The sequence below is a fragment of the Mizuhopecten yessoensis genome, unplaced genomic scaffold (genome assembly GCF_002113885.1).
Source record: "Mizuhopecten yessoensis strain PY_sf001 unplaced genomic scaffold, ASM211388v2 scaffold1875, whole genome shotgun sequence".
In the NCBI taxonomy this organism is placed as follows: Eukaryota; Metazoa; Mollusca; class Bivalvia; order Pectinida; family Pectinidae; genus Mizuhopecten; species Mizuhopecten yessoensis.
The window spans coordinates 10893-34042 of NW_018404265.1; the positions used below are offsets into that span (position 1 = coordinate 10893).

Here is a 23150-nt window from a genome sequence, read left to right on the forward strand (position 1 = left end):
ATCACATCTAGTGTGTACAGGTTACTCAGACTGCTCACATCTAGTGTGTACAGGTTACAGGGCCTGCTTACATCTAGTATGTACAAGTTACAGGGCCTGCTCACATCTAGTGTGTACAGATTACAGGGCCTGGTTACATCTAGTGTGTACAGGTTACAGAGCCTACTCACATCTAGTGTGTACAGGTTACAGAGCCTGCTTACATCTAGTATGTACAGGTTACAGGGCCTGCTCACATCTAGTGTGTACAGTTTGCAGAGCCTGCTCACATCTAGTGTGTACAGGTTACAGGACCTGCTTACATCTAGTGTGTACAGGTTACTCAGACTGCTCACATCTAGTGTGTACAGGTTACAGGACCTGTTTACATCTAGTGTGTACAGGTTACAGGGCCTGTTTACATCCAGTGTGTACAGGTTACAGAGCCTGCTCACATCTAGGGTGTACAGGTTACAGGGCCTGCTTACATCTAGTGTGTACAGTTTGCAGAGCCTGCTCACATCTAGTGTGTACAGTTTACAGGGCCTGTTTACATCTAGTGTGTACAGGTTACAGGGCCTGTTTACATCCAGTGTGTACAGGTTACAGAGCCTGCTCACATCTAGGGTGTACAGGTTACAGGGCCTGCTTACATCTAGTATGTACAGGTTACAGGGCCTGCTCACATCTAGTGTGTATAGGTTACAGAGACTGCTCACATCTAGTGTGTACAGGTTACAGGACCTGTTTACATCTAGCGTGTACAGGTTACAGGGCCTGCTCACATCTAGTGTGTACAGGTTACAGGACCTGTTTACATCTAGCGTGTACAGGTTACAGGGCCTGCTCACATCTAGTGTGTACAGATTACAGGGCCTGGTTACATCTAGTGTGTACAGGTTACAGAGCCTACTCACATCTAGTGTGTACAGGTTACAGAGCCTGCTTACATCTAGTGTGTACAGGTTACAGAAACTGCTCACATCTAGTGTGTACAGGTTACAGAGCCTATTTACATCTAGTGTGTACAGATTACAGAGCCTGCTCACATCTAGCGTGTACAGGTTACAGAGCCTGCCCAAATCTAGTGTGTACAGGTTACAGAGCCTGCTCACATCTAGGGTGTACAGGTTACAGGGCCTGCTTACATCTAGTATGTACAAGTTACAGGGCCTGCTCACATCTAGTGTGTACAGGTTACAGGACCTGCTTACATCTAGTGTGTACAGGTTACAGGGCCTGCTTACATCTAGTGTGTACAGGTTACATGGCCTGTTTACATCTAGTGTGTACAGGTTACTCAGACTGCTCACATCCAGTGTGTACAGGTTACAGAGACTGCTCACATCTAGTGTGTACAGGTTACAGGACCTGCTTACATCTAGTGTGTACAGGTTACAGGGCCTGCTTACATCTAGTGTGTACAGTTTGCAGAGCCTGCTCACATCTAGTGTGTACAGGTTACAGGACCTGTTTACATCTAGTGTGTACAGGTTACAGGGCCTGTTTACATCTAGTGTGTACAGGTTACAGGGCCTGCTTACATCTAGTGTGTACAGTTTGCAGAGCCTGCTCACATCTAGTGTGTACAGTTTACAGGGCCTGTTTACATCTAGTGTGTACAGGTTACAGGGCCTGCTTACATCTAGTGTGTACAGGTTACATGGCCTGTTTACATCTAGTGTGTACAGGTTACTCAGACTGCTCACATCTAGTGTGTACAGGTTACAGGACCTGCTTACATCTAGTGTGTACAGGTTACAGGGCCTGCTCACATCGAGTGTATACAGGTTACAGAGCCTGCTCACATCTAGTGTGTACAGGTTACAGAGCCTGATGTCAGGTCAGACATATAGTCACTACATCTAATGTACAGGTTACAGGGCCTATTGTCAGGTCAGACATATAGTCACTACACCTAATGTACAGGTTACAGGGCCTGATGTCAGGTCAGACATATAGTCACTTCATCTAGTGTATACATGTTAGAGGATCTGTTATCCTGTCAGATAGGTAGTGACTTCATCTAGGGTGTACATGTTACAGGGCCTAATGTCAAGTGTTAGGTGATATTATATCTTCAGTCTATCCCAATTAATTTGAATTTCGTATGGAATTGATTTTCACAATGCTTACAAAAATCAAACAAATTTTCATATAAATTGAATATGAGGGTGAAAAGTTATTTTAATTTTATGTACTAAAATGCTTTTTATAAACTGAAAGTGTTGTTGTTGATGCTAAACGTGTTGTTGATGTACTAACTATTGTGGTTAATTGTTTATTCACAAGTCATACCAATCTATGGAAAATTACAAAAACTGAAATGTACTTAACATTGTGTTGACAGCTGGTGTCCAATCCCCATCAGTTTGATGTCATGGTGATGCCCAATCTCTATGGCAACATCGTTGACAACTTAGCTGCAGGACTAGTAGGAGGAGCTGGTATTGTCCCAGGAGAGAGCTACAGTAATGATGTGGCCATTTTTGAACAGGTAAAATTGGATTTCTGCTCACTGAAGTTCAATGTATCTGCATGCATATGACTTGTGGTGATAAGTCTAAAATCACAGGATAAATATTCTGGAGTCACTCACCCATACATGTTGAATTGACATGGGAGATTAGGGCCTTTGATGATCAAACCAATTACAATTACTGCAACAAATTATCTCTAAGAAAAAATGAAATAGATGCATTTCTAATTAAAAATCAGATTAATTGATGTGTGTCTCAAATGCCAATCAAATTAATAAATGTGTACATCACAAACCAATCAGAGAAGCCGTGTGTATTTACAGGGAGCTCGTCATTCCTACGCTGAGGCTGTGGGTAGGGACATCGCCAACCCTACAGCTGTACTGCTGAGTGGCTGTAACATGTTGAAGCACATGCACCTTGAGTACCATGCCAAGGTCATAGAGGATGCCATCACCAGGGTCATCAAAGCTGGCAAGGTAGGTCATCCAAGGTCAAAGTGGTTGCTATATCCAAGGTCATATAAGGTCACAGAACTTTTCTCCGAGATCATTACATATCATAATGGTCATTATCTCCAAGCCTCAATGTAGGCATTGTAAGTTACCAAAGGTTGTGAGAGGGCATTTTCTCTAGGGTCATCAAAGGTCATAGAGGTCATTATCTCCAAGCCTCAATGTAGGCATTGTAAGTTACCAAAGGTTGTGAGAGGGCATTCTCTCCAGGGTCATCAAAGGTCATAGAGGTCATTATCTTCAGGTTCACCAGGATAGTTATCCCCAGGTTCATTAAAGATCATAAAGGTCACAATCTTCTGGGTCATCAGGATGGTTATCTCCAGGGTCATTAAAGGTCATAGAGGTCAGGATCTTCAGGGGTCATCAGGGTGGTTATCTCCAGGGTCATTAAAGGTCATAGAAGTCATTATCTTCAGGTTCACCAGGGTTGTTATCCCCAGGTTCATTAAAGATCATAAAGGTCACGATCTTCTGGGTCATAAGGGTGGTTATCTCCAGGGTCATTAAAGGTCACAGAGGTCATGATCTTCAGGGTCACCATGGTTGTTATCTCCAGGGTCATTAAAGGTCATAGAGGTCATGGTCATCAGGATGGTTATCTCCAGGGTCATTAAAGGTCACAGAGGTCAGGATCTTCAGGGTCACCATGGTTGTTATCTCCAGGGTCATTAAAGGTCATAGAGGTCAGGGTCATCAGGGTGGTTATCTTCAGGGTCATTACAGGTCACAGAGGTCAGGATCTTCAGGGTCACCAGGGTTGTTATCCTCAGGTTAATTAAAGATCATAAAGGGCACGATCTTCAGGGTCATTGGGGTGGTTATCTCCGTGGTCATTAAAGTTCATAGAGGTCATGATCTTCAGGGTCATCAGAGTTGTTATCTCCAGGTTTATCAAAGCAGATGAAGTACACAATTATTAGAGGAATACATTTTGAGATAGATAAATCATAATTATGAAATAATCTCCCAAAATTAAGAATACTGAATTCACTATTTTCATTTTACTCTAGTTGAATAAGCTGGAATCATCTGCCTTTGAGAAAATTTCAGATAAGAGAGGAGAAATGACTGTTGAAGTGAAGGCTTAGAAGTCATGGGTTACTGTCCCTAGTAACATTGACCACATAGCCACTAACTAATCTTTGTAGAGTACTCCATGTTTTGATACAGTTAATCCTGGAAGAGTTAGAAATGTGTGTCTGGTGCTATATTTATAATTGGTGTATACATACAGTTTTCATTTTTCTTTTCAGACAAGAACAAAGGATATGGGCGGCTACTCATCTACCAGTGACTTTACACATGCTGTCATCGACCATCTCCAGATGTAGCGCCATTGACTACCAGTTCTAGGTTAATTAATTCAAAGACGATGATTATCATCTTCAATGTAGGTCAAGGACATTGGTTATCATCTTCAATGTAGGTCAAGGACATTGCTTACTACCTCCAAAGATGTGGATACAATTGTTGGTAAATTTGTGATCCTCTGGGTTGTTAGGAGAGAAATGGCTGGTTTCAAACTGATCCAAAAAAATAAATTATTGTAATGTTGTAAGTCTTTTCTTAGTAGCACAGAATAAAATAACAATTGTTCTGTTGTTGTTTGTCTGTTCAGATTAGCATTTTATGTAGATTATAGTGCTTATATGATATTTCTATTAATCTGTTTTTAAATTCACTGTTGACCATGTGATTTCCAGCAATTGTGATAACATATTTGTAACATGTCTTGGTAAATAACAACATTTTCTATACTGTACTATGTTTATAGAAAACCTTAACAGTCCAGCATTGTATTGTTTTATCATCAGGGATGAAGACTTCTGAAGGTGTATTACTGTTTCGATGGTGTATCATGTTATTTATTACTAAGTTTTTATTAGAAGTCACCTATCTTTGTAACCGTCTTTATTTTGTAAGTGCTACTTTTTTGTGTTGGCCAAACGTGTACCTGATCTGAAATTGTTGCCACTATTCATTTGTCACTTATACCAAGGAGAAAAAGGCAATGTTGTTCCAGCCACTCCTTTGTCATCACACTTTAGGGGAATGGATGATTCCCTCTGCTATTGCTCATACTAAAGAGTAATAAACGACATTGTTGTAACCTCTCCTTTGTTTATAAGGAAAAGAAATGAACGACATTGTTGTAACCTCTCCCTTGGTTTATAAGGAAAAGAAATGAACGGCATTGTTGTAACCTCTCCTTTGTTGTATATGCTTAAGAAGTATGGAGAACACTTTTGCCAAAAATTATAATAATGTTTATATGAAGAAGGAATGGACAAACTGTATAGTTTAAAGGCCAGAATACTCTGGTCATACCTTTATATAAGGACCAGTGTATATCAATTTACCTTTAAATAAGGACCAGTGTATATCACTTTACCTTTATATAAGGACCAGTGTATATCAATATACCTTTATATAAGGACCGGTGTCTATCACTATACCTTTGTATAAGGACCAGTTATATAAGGACCGTTGTATATTACTATACCTTTATATAAGGACCAGTGTATATCAATTTACCTTTAAATAAGGACCAGTGTATATCACTTTACATTTATATAAGGACCAGTGTATATCACTTTACATTTATATAAGGACCAGTGTATATCAACTTCCCTTTAAATAAGGACCAGTGTATATCAATTTACCTTTATATAAGGACCAGTGTATATCACTTTACCTTTATATAAGGACCGTTGTATATCACTACAGCTTTATATAAGGACCGGTGTATATCAATATACCTTTGTATAAGGACCGGTGTATATCACTATTCCTTTGTTTAAAGACCAGATATATCACTATACCTTTATATAAGGACCGATGTATATCACTATACCTTTATATAAGGACCAGATATATCACTATACCTTTGTATAAAGACCGGTGTATATAACTATACCTTTATATAAGGACCGGTGTATATCACTATACCTTTGTTTAAGGACCGGTGTCTATCACTATACCTTGTTAAGGACCGGTGTTTATCACTATACTTTTGTATAAGGACCGGTGTATATCAATATACCTTTGTATAAGGATCAGATATATCACTTTACCTTTGTATAAGGACTGGTGTATATCCCTATTCCTTTATATAAGGACCGTTGTCTATCACTATATCTTTGTATAAGGACTGGTGTATATCACTTTACATTTGTATAAGGACAGGTGTATATCACTATACCTTTGTATAAGGATCAGATATATCACTTTACCTTTGTATAAGGACTGGTGTATATCCCTATTCCTTTATATAAGGACCGTTGTCTATCACTATATCTTTGTATAAGGACTGGTGTATATCACTTTACATTTGTATAAGGACAGGTGTATATCACTATACCTTTGTATAAGGATCAGATATATCACTTTACCTTTGTATAAGGACTGGTGTATATCACTTTACATTTGTATAAGGACAGGTGTATATCACTATACCTTTATATAAGGACCAGATATATCAATATACCTTTGTATAAGGACTGGTGTCTATCATAAACCTTTGTATAAGGATCAGATATTTCACATCAGCTTTATATAAGGACCGGTGTATATCACTATTCCTTTATATAAGGTCCAGATATATCACTATACCTTTATATCAGGACAGGTGTATATCACTATACCTTTATATAAGGACAGGTGTATATCACTATTCCTTTATATCAGGACCAGATATATCACTATACCTTTATATAAGGACAGGTGTATATCACTATACCTTTATATAAGGACCAGATATATCAATATACCTTTGTATAAGGACTGGTGTATATCATAAACCTTTGTATAAGGATCAGATATTTCACAACAGCTTTATATAAGGACCGGTGTATATCACTATTCCTTTATATAAGGACCAGATATATCACTATACCTTTATATAAGGACCAGTGTATATCATATACCTTTATATAAGGACCAGATATTTCACAACAGCTTTATATAAGGACCGGTGTATATCACTTTACATTTGTATAAGGACCGGTGTCTATCACTATACCTTTATATAAGGACCGGTGTCTATCACTACACCTTTATATAAGGACCAGATATATCACTACAGCTTTATATAAGGACCGGTGTATATCACTATACCTTTGTATAAGGACCGGTGTCTATCACTTTACCTTTGTATTAGGACTGGTGTATATCACTATACCTTTATATAAGGACAGGTGTCTATCACTATACCTTTATATAAGGACAGGTGTCTGTCACTATACCTTTGTATTAGGACTGGTGTATATCACTATACCTTTGTATAAGGACCGGTGTCTATCACTATACCTTTATATATGGACAGGTGTCTATCACTATACCTTTGTATGAGGACCGGTGTATATCACTATACCTTTATATAAGGACCAGTGTATATCAATATACCTTTATATAAGGACCAGTGTATATCACTATACCTTTGTATAAGGACCGGGGTCTATCACTATACCTTTGTATAAGGACCAGTGTTTGGCAGCATTTCTTTTAAAAAGTTGAGTGGAAATAGCACATTCTTTTGGAGATATCAGTTATCAAGTTAGCAGAATTCAGGTGAGAATGAGAATCTCTTTGTTAATCATTGTTTCACCACAGTAGTATCATTTCTGCAATATTTTCTCTGTAACATGGTGCTTATTTAGATTATTACAATCCTCTTAATATGTGGAATTTGTTTATGTCTGAACTGGGAGAGTCAGTATTTTGATCCCTTACATCCTCGTTATCCAGGGATTGCGCTAATGTACGCTCTAGCGTAAGTGAGCGTAACCCCTGGATAATAAGGATGGGACCCTTGTAGCTTTCTGGATTTCCCTACAGTCTGTGATGAAGGATATGCCTGCATTATGTAGCAATATATGTATAAAATGGAGTGAACACATATCTTGGTGTACATTAGATAGTGTGTATCACAGTACTATGTGTAGAAGGTAGTATAGAATTAAGTTATTGTTTACCACGATCATGTCAGTGACTATTTCACCAGTGAACACATATCTTGGTGTACATTAGATAGTGTGTATCACAGTACTTTTTGAGAAGGTAGTATAGAAGTAAGATATTGTTTACCACGATCATGTCAGTGACTATTTCACCAGTGAACACATCTCCTCACCCTTTGTGCAATGAACTTGATACCAGTTTTTACACAACAACTAGTGTTTACATGCAACTGATTAAATTTGTTGATGTTGTTTCCTTTGCTATATAAATTTGCCATATATGTTTCATCTTTCGAGAGAGAAAAAATGTAATATGAATCCTATACAAGATACAAAACTGTAACTTAGAAGTTTAGACTTCAGACACGCAGAACACAATGCCACTAGTTTATACTGACTTAAATTTGTTGTTTTTAGGTCATCTGACCCAAATGGTCAGGATGACCTATAGTCTTCGTGCTTCATCGTCGTCGTCCATAAACTTTCAACATTTTAAACTTCTGCTCAAGTTCCACCTGTGGGATTGAGCTGAAACTTGCCTGAAATGATCCTGAGATGGTCCTGACCATGTGTTGTTATTTTTCGGGTCGATCCAAAATCCAAGATGGACGCCATCTTAACAAGAAAATGCAGCAAAGCTGCTGGACACCAAACCATTTTATGAAAATGACTTACTGACAGTCCACCAACCACGAGGGAACGGATCCTGCATACTTTAATCTATTTAATTATAATCATATAAATTGTAAATGGCATTAATTGTGTTGTTCAGAATATTCAGTTCACACTCAATATCTAGTTGTAACCGCACGTTTTGGGCCAAATGTCAATGATTTGGTAATAATGTCATCTTCTAAGTGAGATAGAGAAGCCGGGGACATAAGACGATTTACATAAACTATCATTTACACCTTTTGTCAAAATTGCAGCAATTTTTGCATAATTCTTTTGACAATGTCCCTATTTGACTATTTTGGATAAAATATCAACCATTTTCTAGGATAAAGGGTCAATCGTAGCCCCCCTCCCCCCGTCCCTTTAAATAATAGTTATTAATTCTCGAGACTGCAACGAAGACATATTTTGACAACGCTGGTTTTTTGGTTGTTACCTTTTCAGGCGCTAACTACTAGCCAAATGCCACCTGGCTAATATCTCCCCATGTGTGTATGACTGCGTGTGTGCTGGAAATGTATACGTAATGTGGTGTGTTTGTAGCGGGACCGTGCTTCATACGGTATCATTTATAGTGCCACCTCGCTTGAATGCTACAGCACAAATACCGCAACATTCTCCCCAGACCAATTTATACTCCACCTGGGTTGTTGGAGTTGTATAGGCAGGAGAAAAACACTTGCTCTGCATATCCATGCATACGACAACTTCTGGGATCGAACCCCGGCCGCATGGAAGGCCGTTGTGTTAACTTTGACCACTCGACCATATTAGCATATGACATATTGTTCAGAACGACTTTAACAAAAAGGGACCGAAATTATTAATGCCCCTGTCCCAATATGGGGACATATATTTTGAAATAAAAGTCCTCAGCAGACAGGGGTATAGGGGGATAAGGTATCCTGGTTTAACACACACACACACACACACACACACACACACACACACACACACACACACCCCACCCCCCACCCCCACCCCCCGTACGAAGAAAACATAATAGTACACCCATTGAATAATGACAGGACTGGATGTTCACTCTACTGACAAAATGTAACTGTCAAGTTATGTAGAAAACAGTAATTTCATGTGTATGTGTGCCAGCTGTTGGGGTCTCGCCTATTTCATATTACAAGTGAAATAAATATAGCGTATTGAACGGGAAAACCATGAAATTTTCTATTTCTTACATTTCTTTCACGTTTCGCTGCGCAAATATTGCTACATCAGAAAAGCGCGGGAATGTATAACGTAGTTTTTGACGCCAAATTATAATGAGGTCATGCTTGACAACAATACAAAGCGCCACTTTGAATGGGTTTTCACTGCAATTTTGCCGTTTGCTAGTATATCTGGTAAGATTTCCAGACAAAAATGTTATTAATTGTGTAGTTATGTAAAAACAACAATGTATGCTGCAAAGGTAAACAGCTCAACCACTTATACTGCCGTCACTTCATCTAAACTTGAAACTGAAAATCTACGCAGAAATATAATATACCGTTCAGATTGGACAATACTTACAGAGTGAAGATTTTACTTGTGAAGATATAATGTTTCGTTTATCTTCACTGCATTAGGGTTTACCAACATATTTTTGTAGACAGTATGCGGCCTCAATTTCCCCAGAAAGCTTTCACGCATGGGGAAGCACTGGAAGTGGACAAAGTGTTTACAGATCAAACCCCGGCGGCGCAAAGGGCCGCTTGGGGGTTTGAAAAAAACATTTTAAAATTCTTCTCTAGTTCCACTGGTGCCATTGAGCTACAAATTGTTGGAGATGTTAGGAAAAGGAAGCCGACAAAGTGTTGTTATTTTTCAGCCCCGTCAAAGCTTCAACATGGCAGCCATGGTGGCTATTTTGTAACATGATTGTGCAATCATGGTTTTCCTAAATAACACCTATTTTAAACTTCTTCTCAAGTTCCACTAGTGGGATTGAGCTGAAATTTGCCTGAAATGATCCTGAGATGGTCCTGACTAATTGTTGTTATTTTTTCAGGTTGGTCTGAAATCCAAGATGGCCACCACTTGAAAAACACTATTTAAACTTCTTCTCCAGTTCCACTGGTGCCATTGGGCTAAAAATTGGTGGGGGTGTTTCAGGGCCTCGGAATTTGCTTCAAAATGCTATTCCTCCTTAATGCCTAAATGGATATTGCAACCAAATATGGTCTGAAATATCATTAAGTGGGAAGGAGGACAATCGTTTCTTGAATAAATGAGGCTGGTTTGACCCCTGGGGGATAGAGAGGATGGTGCCCCAAGAAAGGAAATTACCTAGATTCCTGCTTTTAAACACTACTCGTTAATGCCAAAAGTAGATTACAACAATTTCAGTATGAAACATCATTTAGAAACAATCATTTCTTATATAAATGAGGCAGGTTTAACCACCATTGACAGCGGGACGGAGCCTTAAAAGGAGAAATCTATTCAGATTTAGGTTTAAATGCTTTCTGATAGCTTTACTGACAAATAGTTACCCACAGCTGACCAAAGCTACCATCATGGAAAACAAATTCTTAGAATATTTCATTGAAAGTTGAAAAGTTACCAAGCTCCCTGCTCAATCTTTGTAGTCAGATGACCGTTTAGGCCTATAGGCCTCTTTTAAGCCCACCATCATCTGATGGTAGGTTATTCAAATCACCCTGCGTCTGTGGTCCGTCCTTAAACAATTCTTGTTATCGGTATTTCTCAAGAAGTATGTATGTTCCCCTTGGTCCTAGCTGTGCAGGGCAATTATAGAGACTGATCGGATAAACAACATGCCCGACAGGCAGCCATCTTGGATTTTGATATTGAAAGTCTGTTATCGCTATTTCTCGGGAAGTACAGGTGGGATCTTTCTCAAATTTTAAATGTAGGTTCCCCTTGATCCCTCGTTGTGCATGTTATATTTTGAGACTGATCATAAAAACAAAATGGATTAAAAGTAGAACTAAACACATATTTCTCATATTGCAATGATCGATTTCTTTCACATTAAGTACTGTACTAGTAAATATGTGAAATGACAAACTCACTTTGAAGATTGGCTTTCATACACATCAGTATTAAGTTTAGATCAAAAGTTACCTCAAGGTGCATTTACTGTTAACATGACTCGATCAAACAAATTAGAGGAAAGAAGAGAAAAGATCGAACTGACAAAGATCTAATGAAGATGGTACAAAGGTGGGCGCCAAGATCCCTCTGGGATCTCTTGTTTATTTATTTTTAAGGCTACAGTTATTTTCTAATGTTTTTTTAACACAAAATTTCCGAAGTTTCGCCATATTGTGGCCATGATGCATTACATTAAGTGAATGTAAATGGCTGATTAGAAAACAAAGTCAGTATCTTTTAAAAATACTCAACATTTGTGTGTGATCATGGAATTCTGGTTTTGTATAAAGTTTGATTGATTGTTACCTACATAAGAACTGAGTTATAAGGTATGGTAGACACACAGGTATGCACGTCCTCAAATGTCCAGGGTTATGCTCTTTTACATTCTCTGCACCCCTGGAATATTTCATAGTAAAATTGAAGGTTCTATATGAGAGACCTTGTGGATGATACCAGTAGACTAGGGTGATCCTTTGATGTGATCAAAAGAGCCGCATGGCAGCGTAAGGGTAAAAGTTACTGACTTTTAAGTCTAGTGTCACTCCTTCTTAATCTTAAAAGACAGGTATCGCCTAGTCATTGGTCAGTATCCTTTTCCTGAAGGCAATCGTGGATGAGGTGTGCACTGTTGTTTCATTCCATGATTCAGACATATGTTTTGTGTGCCTCCCATTACCTTATGCTATGTTTTCAGTATCATCCATTATACCTAATGGTAGAGAAAAAGGAAATTGTAAGGCATCAGTGTTAAACTTTAGGGAGAAACTCTTTTTTATTTTATTTTAGAAAAATGCATACCTTGTACATTGTCTCCCATTTTTTTTTGTACATTGGATTTTGTCTTGAATAAAATATTGAATTTTACTGGAATTATTTTTGTTCTATTCTAACTCATTCTACACATTTTTGTCTTGCAGAGGTTGTTCATGACCCCTCGTAACAGGAGATTGACCCTTGCATTAATCCTTTATTATCATGGTTATTTGACCATCACATCACCCTGTATTACGTAAACTTGACCCCATCCTGGGGGTACTCTCTCTTACATTCTCTGCACCCCTGGAATATGTCATGACAAAATCGAAGGCTCTGTTTGTGCCACAATGTGTATGATACAAGGAGACAAGTTTGATCTTTTGTTGTACATGAATAGAAACGCTTGGCAGCCTACCGGTAAAATGATCAGCGTTGAAGTCAGATGTTGCTTCTCTATTGCTTCTCTATTGCTCGTCTTTAATCGTCAGCCTAGCAATTCGTCAGTTTGTCTTAGCCCGAAACCAATCAAATAATTCACTGCATGCCTTTGATTTTGTCATGATATAATCCAGGGGTGAAGAGAATGTAACAGAATGACTTGACAAAACTGTCTTGTGTTAAACCGACCCTCAATACTCCTGTATTGATCTAACTTCACTCTCAATATTCTAAATTTGACATTAAGAATCACAGGACAATATACATATTAAGAAAATAGTTTATTCATACAGGAGATTGTTACATCAACTTGACCAACAGTGATAACACAGGTATCCTGTATATTTAAGTAGAACTTATTTAATGGTAAAGTTGATTGAGTCTAAAATAAAAACAATGCAGACATTAATTTCAGTGGGAATGTATTGTAAAAAGCTATATACAAAAACAAGATCATTTAAACAAGTTATAATCTATAAGTTATAGTCAATGTAAAAATATCATGTTTAAAATTGTCATCAGTTACTTTTTGCTAGAATAAGTTAAGAAATAAAATATCACAGATTGGTTTTAGGATTACAGTGCACAACCTGTCATCACGAACAACATGTCAACAACAACAACCGGTCACCTAGGACAACCTGTCAACAACAACAATTGGTCAACAAGGACAACCGGTCACCTAGGACAACCTGTCCCTATGGAACATTCTATCACATGTCCCGAGACACCCATTAATTTTCACATCAGCCAAGTTTTACTTAAAATGCAGATTAAATGGATATCACTGTGTCTTTATACAAGAGTGCTGACACAAAAAAATGGTGTCTCGAGACAGATTTTACTGATTTGACAGAAGGGATGGTGTCTCGAGACAGATTTTACTGATTTGACAGGAGGATGGTGTCTTGAGACAGATTTTACTGATTGACAGATGGGATGGTGTCTCGAGACAGATTTTACTGATTTGACAGACAGGATGGTGTCTCGAGACAGATTTTACTGATTTGACAGAAGGGATGGTGTCTCGAGACAGATTTTACTGACTTGACAGGAGGAAGGTGTCTCAATTCATGCTGTTATAATTATGGTATCCAATGTTACGAATGAATAAAGTTTAATGATACACGTCTTCACTCGAGAACAGTACACATGAACCACTGTACTAATGTAGTGGTATAGAAAGATTAATATCATCATATCACAGACTAGATAGAGTCAACCATAAATTCAAACTTCAGAGTTTAAAACAGACCAGGGACTGGTAGCATCAGTATTTTGATAATGCTAATATGGGACAGACTAACGTCATTTAACAAAAAACAAAGTATAAAATCATGTTTATAGTAATTAACTTCAGGGGACATAACTTTGTTATGTAACGGAACTTCTTTAGCTTGATAAGTATAAGATAATTCCTTCAAAAAGACATAAATCTGATCTTGTTATTTATGTATCATACTTAATAAATTAATTTTAACCTACATCAGTCACACTTTGTTCCATAATTATAGGGTCAGAACCTTTATAATTCAAAACCTCTATAAGTCAGAAACCATAAGTTAGAACCTCTATGAGTCGGAACCTGTATAGGTCAGAACCTGCATAGTTGTATGTCCTAACCTCTACAATACGGTTAAAGTGAATGGCTTTATTCTATGGCATCTGCTAGTTTTTTCATAAATAATGTAACAAATTTCTTTGGATCTATTGTGTAATTTTGACTCACAACTAAAATATTTATACAAGTGTATATATATATATTATAATTTATATTCCATAACAACCTGATCATGTCAAAGTGATGTAAGAATCTAAAGTAGATCCTTAAGATTTGAAAAGTTCTTCCAATTTTACTTCAGACTTTGAGATGAATACCCTGGTTGTAGACTGGCCTACCAGTCCAGTCCATGAGAACCACCAGTGAACTGTTAAGGAGATGGAGCTGTATTCATGTTAGTAAAGTTGGGTGCTTGCCCACGCGACCCTGAGTCATCATTACGTTGGCCTCAAATCGTGTTGCTCCCGGACTGACGGGAGGGAGCTCAGTAATTGAGGATCCAGGGGCAGGAGTAACATGTTGTGGGAGGGGATAGAATGTCTGTACTGTCTCCCGACGAGCTTTCTGCTGGGCAACACGAGATTTTGCCTCAAACAGCCGGTCATTGGCTTCCTGGAGCATACGTGTGTCGAGTGTGGCTCGGGACATGGACGCCTCGGTCTGCCTCATCAGCTGCCGGTGCTCCATGTACTTTTTAACGACTTCCTGCTGCTCGGTCTTGGCAGTGTTGTGAGACTGAACTATGTCGGTCTTCAGGGTAATGTTGTCCTCAGTACGTGCCTGCTTGTCGTGTCGCATCAGAGCATTTGACACAGACGTATGCTGATTGCTGAATTCTGTGATAAATGCAAAGTCTGTTTTGTAAGATCGATTATAATCTGATGACTTTGCCTTCAAATCAGTACGTTTCTCCAAATAACTTAATCTTTTCATCTCCTTCCTCTCAAGAGTTTCCAGCATTTGGCTTCGCTCAGCATCACGCTTTCGAAGAGCCATGTTACGTTTCTCATCATTATGAAGGCGTATTCTCTCCTTTGCCCTGTCACGGTCATCACGCATTGTAAGGATGTGTTCCATTTTGGCTGCAGTCTGTTCAGCTTTCTCCCGGTCCCTGTAGGCCTGGTGAACAGCCAGCAGACTGGAGATGCCCATGGTACCATGCACACGGGCAAACATTCGTTGGTTGGTGTTTACAGACTTGCGAGGGGTGACTTTTGGTTTGGGCAGATCCCTTGCTCTCATATGAATTTCATCCTCTGCATCTCTCACTAGACGACCTGCTTCCTGCTTTGACAGAATCATTTCCGTTGTAGCATCGATGTACATGACGTCTGGTTTAATCCCCCTGAGGCGGTACTCTGTGATCTGGGTGTCATCCTCCTCCTCCCTGGGAGATTCCTCTGGAGCTGCAGATGACTCCATAATAGGACCAAAGAACTGCTTCACACTTTTTACCACTTTCTTTTGCTGTTCCTTTCTTTTCTTACGCCGTGATTTCTTTTCTGTTGTGGTCACAATTTTCTCTCCTGAATTTTCAGGCAAGATTGTCTCTATGGCAATCGCTTCATCATACAGACTTGAGAAGGTTCCCGTCTGCAGCTTTGCAAGATTGATCAGAAGGTTTTTCCGTTTTTTTGGTGTGCCAATGTCATCATCCTGGACTGGTGTGTGACCCTCCAGTGGTGTTGGGTGGGGCTCGTCTACACTCTGTAACACACAAACACCATACAGCTCAGTAATCTAGTCTACAAAACAACATATTAAAACTAACGTTTGGTTAGCGTTTACTCTTCCCTGGAACGAACAAGGTCATTCCCATTGACTTACAGGTTCCCAACATTGTAAGTAGTGTTTTTTCTGAAGATGACTTCAAATTCATATTCTTTCTAAAAAAACTATTGAACACTTTGTATGTATATATATATTTACATTTGCATGGCATTGTCACTATAAAGCCTCTTTGAAAGCTGTGTCGTTGATGGGACTTTAATTACCATGCAGCACGAAACATAAATCTTAGCATACTTATACAACACTGACCGGAACTACAATATCCAATGTAAATAAACATGAGATTTGACAATGTCATTGTAAATTTATGTGCAAAATAAAAAATAAAATAAAAAATACTTTTATTACAACTAAAACAAGACCAGGGTCTGCAATATCGTACAAAATACACATCGGTTGAAATCACCAATGCCGGCAATGGAAACAATTTTAACACTCATGAAATTTATCAAAAATATCGTCTGTTACACTGCACTGACCAACAGGGGTTCGTTACAAATGTCTGAACATATTGTATAGACCTACTGACACATATGTTACAGACCTACTGATATGAGTCACAGCAAACATAAACATTTCAGACATTTGTAATGAACCCCTGTGCTCCGTCGCAAGATCACTCACTTCAAACGCTATCAGTTTCACGCGTCTCGCAGCCACTGTTTCTGATGACATATCAAATAACGAGGCTGTTATAGAATCTACAGATTGTAGTCAGATTCCCATACAATCAACAAATAAATTCACGTCTGGATTCTTCACAAAATGAACAAAGAGAAAAATTTGAATTAACTGCCAAAAATAACTCCCTGAGAAAGAATTTAAAATCTAACTTTCAGTTCTATTGATAAACTTAAATCACCATATAGCCATATCATACGCAATTGTATTTATATTGAATTGTGAAATAACATTGAAGTGTTTGTTAAAATTTCAACGTACTACTTTGTTTGCCAATCAGCACGCGACAAACACGCTGTTCAAACTATTGAACGAAATTTTGTGGACTGTCGATAAGGAGGGCATTTTAAATTTTAAATATAAATGACAAGTTAAAAAAAACATAAGAGGCAGAGAAAACGTAAATATAAGTATTGAACTGTTTTTGTATGGTATTTATGATCTATTTGAATGACACAGCTTTGCAAGCAAACAAATCATAATGCGCGCTACAGTTCAATGCTTAAATGTCACATTTCCCATCATATCATCCATATCATATATCATTGCATAGTGAAATAATTCTTTCCATACCTCTGACGTTGTGGGTTTTGCCAGAGATGTCAATGTTCCCTCACTAGGTGGCCCTGATGAAGTGTCAGGTCGACGGTCCTTTATGTAAGTATCATAGTCCATGCTCATACTCCCAGCACCAGACAGATCCTGGCCACTGGCACTGGCCCCAAAGGCTGGGGAGGAGCTTGGAGGCGGGGGAATCAGCTCAGACGGGATCAGTGATAGCTCACCACCCTGCTTCATCTGGTTGATCTTTCTACCAAGGTGTCCATACCTGTCACACAATACCAAATGTCAGCATGCTTTCATGTATACAAGGTGTTTGTTACCCAGAGGTGGTCATTATAGAAAAGTGTTTGTTACCCAGGGGTGGTCTATATAGAAAGGTGTTTGTTACCCAGAGGTCATCTTTATAGAAAGGTGTTTGTTACCCAGAGGTGGTCTTTATAGAAAAGTGTTTGTTACCCAGAGGTCATCTTTATAGAAAGGTGTTTGTTACCCAGAGGTCATCTTTATAGAAAAGTGTTTGTTACCCAGGGGTGGTCTTTATAGAAAAGTGTTTGTTACCCAGAGGTCATCTTTATAGAAAGGTGTTTGTTACCCAGAGGTGGTCTTTATAGAAAAGTGTTTGTTACCCAGAGGTCATCTTTATAGAAAGGTGTTTGTTACCCAGAGGTCGTCTTTATAGAAAAGTGTTTGTTACCCAGGGGTGGTCTTTATAGAAAAGTGTTTGTTACCCAGAGGTGGTCTTTATAGAAAGGTGTTTGTTACCCAGATGTCATCTTTATAGAAAGGTGTTTGTTACCCAGGGGTGGTCTTTATAGAAAGGTGTTTGTTACCCAGAGGTCGTCTTTATAGAAAGGTGTTTGTTACCCAGAGGTCGTCTTTATAGAAAGGTGTTTGTTACCCAGAGGTCGTCTTTATAGAAAGGTGTTTGTTACCCAGAGGTCGTCTTTATAGAAAGGTGTTTGTTACCCAGAGGTCGTCTTTATAGAAAGGTGTTTGTTACCCAGAGGTCGTCTTTATAGAAAGGTGTTTGTTACCCAGAGGTCGTCTTTATAGAAAGGTGTTTGTTACCCAGAGGTCGTCTTTATAGAAAGGTGTTTGTTACCCAGGGGTCGTCTTTATAGAAAGGTGTTTGTTACCCAGAGGTCGTCTTTATAGAAAGGTGTTTGTTACCCAGAGGTCGTCTTTATAGAAAGGTGTTTGTTACCCAGAGGTCGTCTTTATAGAAAGGTGTTTGTTACCCAGAGGTCGTCTTTATAGAAAGGTGTTTGTTACCCAGAGGTCGTCTTTATAGAAAGGTGTTTGTTACCCAGAGGTCGTCTTTATAGAAAGGTGTTTGTTACCCAGAGGTCGTCTTTATAGAAAGGTGTTTGTTACCCAGAGGTCGTCTTTATAGAAAGGTGTTTGTTACCCAGAGGTCGTCTTTATAGAAAGGTGTTTGTTACCCAGAGGTCGTCTTTATAGAAAGGTGTTTGTTACCCAGAGGTCGTCTTTATAGAAAGGTGTTTGTTACCCAGAGGTCGTCTTTATAGAAAGGTGTTTGTTACCCAGAGGTCGTCTTTATAGAAAGGTGTTTGTTACCCAGAGGTCGTCTTTATAGAAAGGTGTTTGTTACCCAGAGGTCGTCTTTATAGAAAGGTGTTTGTTACCCAGAGGTCGTCTTTATAGAAAGGTGTTTGTTACCCAGAGGTCGTCTTTATAGAAAGGTGTTTGTTACCCAGAGGTCGTCTTTATAGAAAGGTGTTTGTTACCCAGAGGTCGTCTTTATAGAAAGGTGTTTGTTACCCAGAGGTCGTCTTTATAGAAAGGTGTTTGTTACCCAGAGGTCGTCTTTATAGAAAGGTGTTTGTTACCCAGAGGTCGTCTTTATAGAAAGGTGTTTGTTACCCAGAGGTCGTCTTTATAGAAAGGTGTTTGTTACCCAGAGGTCGTCTTTATAGAAAGGTGTTTGTTACCCAGAGGTCGTCTTTATAGAAAGGTGTTTGTTACCCAGAGGTCGTCTTTATAGAAAGGTGTTTGTTACCCAGAGGTCGTCTTTATAGAAAGGTGTTTGTTACCCAGAGGTCGTCTTTATAGAAAGGTGTTTGTTACCCAGAGGTCGTCTTTATAGAAAGGTGTTTGTTACCCAGAGGTCGTCTTTATAGAAAGGTGTTTGTTACCCAGAGGTCGTCTTTATAGAAAGGTGTTTGTTACCCAGAGGTCGTCTTTATAGAAAGGTGTTTGTTACCCAGAGGTCGTCTTTATAGAAAGGTGTTTGTTACCCAGAGGTCGTCTTTATAGAAAGGTGTTTGTTACCCAGAGGTCGTCTTTATAGAAAGGTGTTTGTTACCCAGAGGTCGTCTTTATAGAAAGGTGTTTGTTACCCAGAGGTCGTCTTTATAGAAAGGTGTTTGTTACCCAGAGGTCGTCTTTATAGAAAGGTGTTTGTTACCCAGAGGTCGTCTTTATAGAAAGGTGTTTGTTACCCAGAGGTCGTCTTTATAGAAAGGTGTTTGTTACCCAGAGGTCGTCTTTATAGAAAGGTGTTTGTTACCCAGAGGTCGTCTTTATAGAAAGGTGTTTGTTACCCAGAGGTCGTCTTTATAGAAAGGTGTTTGTTACCCAGAGGTCGTCTTTATAGAAAGGTGTTTGTTACCCAGAGGTCGTCTTTATAGAAAGGTGTTTGTTACCCAGAGGTCGTCTTTATAGAAAGGTGTTTGTTACCCAGAGGTCGTCTTTATAGAAAGGTGTTTGTTACCCAGAGGTCGTCTTTATAGAAAGGTGTTTGTTACCCAGAGGTCGTCTTTATAGAAAGGTGTTTGTTACCCAGAGGTCGTCTTTATAGAAAGGTGTTTGTTACCCAGAGGTCGTCTTTATAGAAAGGTGTTTGTTACCCAGAGGTCGTCTTTATAGAAAGGTGTTTGTTACCCAGAGGTCGTCTTTATAGAAAGGTGTTTGTTACCCAGAGGTCGTCTTTATAGAAAGGTGTTTGTTACCCAGAGGTCGTCTTTATAGAAAGGTGTTTGTTACCCAGAGGTCGTCTTTATAGAAAGGTGTTTGTTACCCAGAGGTCGTCTTTATAGAAAGGTGTTTGTTACCCAGAGGTCGTCTTTATAGAAAGGTGTTTGTTACCCAGAGGTCGTCTTTATAGAAAGGTGTTTGTTACCCAGAGGTCGTCTTTATAGAAAGGTGTTTGTTACCCAGAGGTCGTCTTTATAGAAAGGTGTTTGTTACCCAGAGGTCGTCTTTATAGAAAGGTGTTTGTTACCCAGAGGTCGTCTTTATAGAAAGGTGTTTGTTACCCAGAGGTCGTCTTTATAGAAAGGTGTTTGTTACCCAGAGGTCGTCTTTATAGAAAGGTGTTTGTTACCCAGAGGTCGTCTTTATAGAAAGGTGTTTGTTACCCAGAGGTCGTCTTTATAGAAAGGTGTTTGTTACCCAGAGGTCGTCTTTATAGAAAGGTGTTTGTTACCCAGAGGTCGTCTTTATAGAAAGGTGTTTGTTACCCAGAGGTCGTCTTTATAGAAAGGTGTTTGTTACCCAGAGGTCGTCTTTATAGAAAGGTGTTTGTTACCCAGAGGTCGTCTTTATAGAAAGGTGTTTGTTACCCAGAGGTCGTCTTTATAGAAAGGTGTTTGTTACCCAGAGGTCGTCTTTATAGAAAGGTGTTTGTTACCCAGAGGTCGTCTTTATAGAAAGGTGTTTGTTACCCAGAGGTCGTCTTTATAGAAAGGTGTTTGTTACCCAGAGGTCGTCTTTATAGAAAGGTGTTTGTTACCCAGAGGTCGTCTTTATAGAAAGGTGTTTGTTACCCAGAGGTCGTCTTTATAGAAAGGTGTTTGTTACCCAGAGGTCGTCTTTATAGAAAGGTGTTTGTTACCCAGAGGTCGTCTTTATAGAAAGGTGTTTGTTACCCAGAGGTCGTCTTTATAGAAAGGTGTTTGTTACCCAGAGGTCGTCTTTATAGAAAGGTGTTTGTTACCCAGAGGTCGTCTTTATAGAAAGGTGTTTGTTACCCAGAGGTCGTCTTTATAGAAAGGTGTTTGTTACCCAGAGGTCGTCTTTATAGAAAGGTGTTTGTTACCCAGAGGTCGTCTTTATAGAAAGGTGTTTGTTACCCAGAGGTCGTCTTTATAGAAAGGTGTTTGTTACCCAGAGGTCGTCTTTATAGAAAGGTGTTTGTTACCCAGAGGTCGTCTTTATAGAAAGGTGTTTGTTACCCAGAGGTCGTCTTTATAGAAAGGTGTTTGTTACCCAGAGGTCGTCTTTATAGAAAGGTGTTTGTTACCCAGAGGTCGTCTTTATAGAAAGGTGTTTGTTACCCAGAGGTCGTCTTTATAGAAAGGTGTTTGTTACCCAGAGGTCGTCTTTATAGAAAGGTGTTTGTTACCCAGAGGTCGTCTTTATAGAAAGGTGTTTGTTACCCAGAGGTCGTCTTTATAGAAAGGTGTTTGTTACCCAGAGGTCGTCTTTATAGAAAGGTGTTTGTTACCCAGAGGTCGTCTTTATAGAAAGGTGTTTGTTACCCAGAGGTCGTCTTTATAGAAAGGTGTTTGTTACCCAGAGGTCGTCTTTATAGAAAGGTGTTTGTTACCCAGAGGTCGTCTTTATAGAAAGGTGTTTGTTACCCAGAGGTCGTCTTTATAGAAAGGTGTTTGTTACCCAGAGGTCGTCTTTATAGAAAGGTGTTTGTTACCCAGAGGTCGTCTTTATAGAAAGGTGTTTGTTACCCAGAGGTCGTCTTTATAGAAAGGTGTTTGTTACCCAGAGGTCGTCTTTATAGAAAGGTGTTTGTTACCCAGAGGTCGTCTTTATAGAAAGGTGTTTGTTACCCAGAGGTCGTCTTTATAGAAAGGTGTTTGTTACCCAGAGGTCGTCTTTATAGAAAGGTGTTTGTTACCCAGAGGTCGTCTTTATAGAAAGGTGTTTGTTACCCAGAGGTCGTCTTTATAGAAAGGTGTTTGTTACCCAGAGGTCGTCTTTATAGAAAGGTGTTTGTTACCCAGAGGTCGTCTTTATAGAAAGGTGTTTGTTACCCAGAGGTCGTCTTTATAGAAAGGTGTTTGTTACCCAGAGGTCGTCTTTATAGAAAGGTGTTTGTTACCCAGAGGTCGTCTTTATAGAAAGGTGTTTGTTACCCAGAGGTCGTCTTTATAGAAAGGTGTTTGTTACCCAGAGGTCGTCTTTATAGAAAGGTGCTTGTTATTCAGAGGAGGTGAACTTTAAAGACAGGTATTTCAGACCTTTATAGACAGTTGTGTAATTCAGAGTTCTTAATAGTCAGACATATGGTGTTATCAATGTCTGTACAAACATATATAAGGCTGGTTAAGTTGTTGTGTTTAGGTCAGTTACATCTTAGTAATGCAGCTAGCATAGGGCTACACAACATTTGCACCTTTAGGAGTGGAACATGTTACAGGACATATTTGTTGATATTCTTTTTGACCTCAGTGATATTCTTTTAGGTCAGATATTGACCAAGTACTAAAGCTAGAGTCAAGTACTAAAGCTAGAGTCGAGTACTAAAGCTAAGTACTAAAGCTAGAGTCGAGTACTAAAGCTACTAAAGCTAGAGTCGAGTACTAAAGCTAGAGTCGAGTACTAAAGCTAGAGGCGAGTACTAAAGCTAGAGTCGAGTACTAAAGCTAGAGTC

The 23150-nt window shown here is 39.0% G+C and overlaps 2 protein-coding genes across 3 annotated transcripts in view; one reads left to right on the top strand and one right to left on the bottom strand.

Annotated features, from left to right (window-relative positions):
- Positions 1 to 4574, top strand: part of LOC110441588 (isocitrate dehydrogenase [NAD] subunit beta, mitochondrial-like) — a 12014-nt gene extending 7440 nt beyond the window's left edge. Inside the window, exons 2-4 of the mRNA XM_021484783.1 lie at positions 2330 to 2476; positions 2783 to 2938; positions 4231 to 4574. Of these exons, the coding sequence (XP_021340458.1) occupies positions 2330 to 2476; positions 2783 to 2938; positions 4231 to 4308 (381 nt within the window). The 3' untranslated portion in view covers positions 4309 to 4574. The remainder of the gene's footprint in view (positions 1 to 2329; positions 2477 to 2782; positions 2939 to 4230) is intronic.
- An 8613-nt stretch (positions 4575 to 13187) lies between these two features.
- LOC110441626 overlaps positions 13188 to 23150 on the bottom strand; it is a 24896-nt gene continuing 14933 nt past the window's right edge. For both annotated transcript variants that reach the window (XM_021484821.1, XM_021484831.1), the window contains exons 5-6: positions 17528 to 17783; positions 13188 to 16189 (exon numbers count right to left, since the gene is read on the bottom strand). In XM_021484821.1, coding sequence (XP_021340496.1) covers positions 14873 to 16189; positions 17528 to 17783 — 1573 coding nt within the window. In that variant the 3' untranslated portion in view covers positions 13188 to 14872. The remainder of the gene's footprint in view (positions 16190 to 17527; positions 17784 to 23150) is intronic.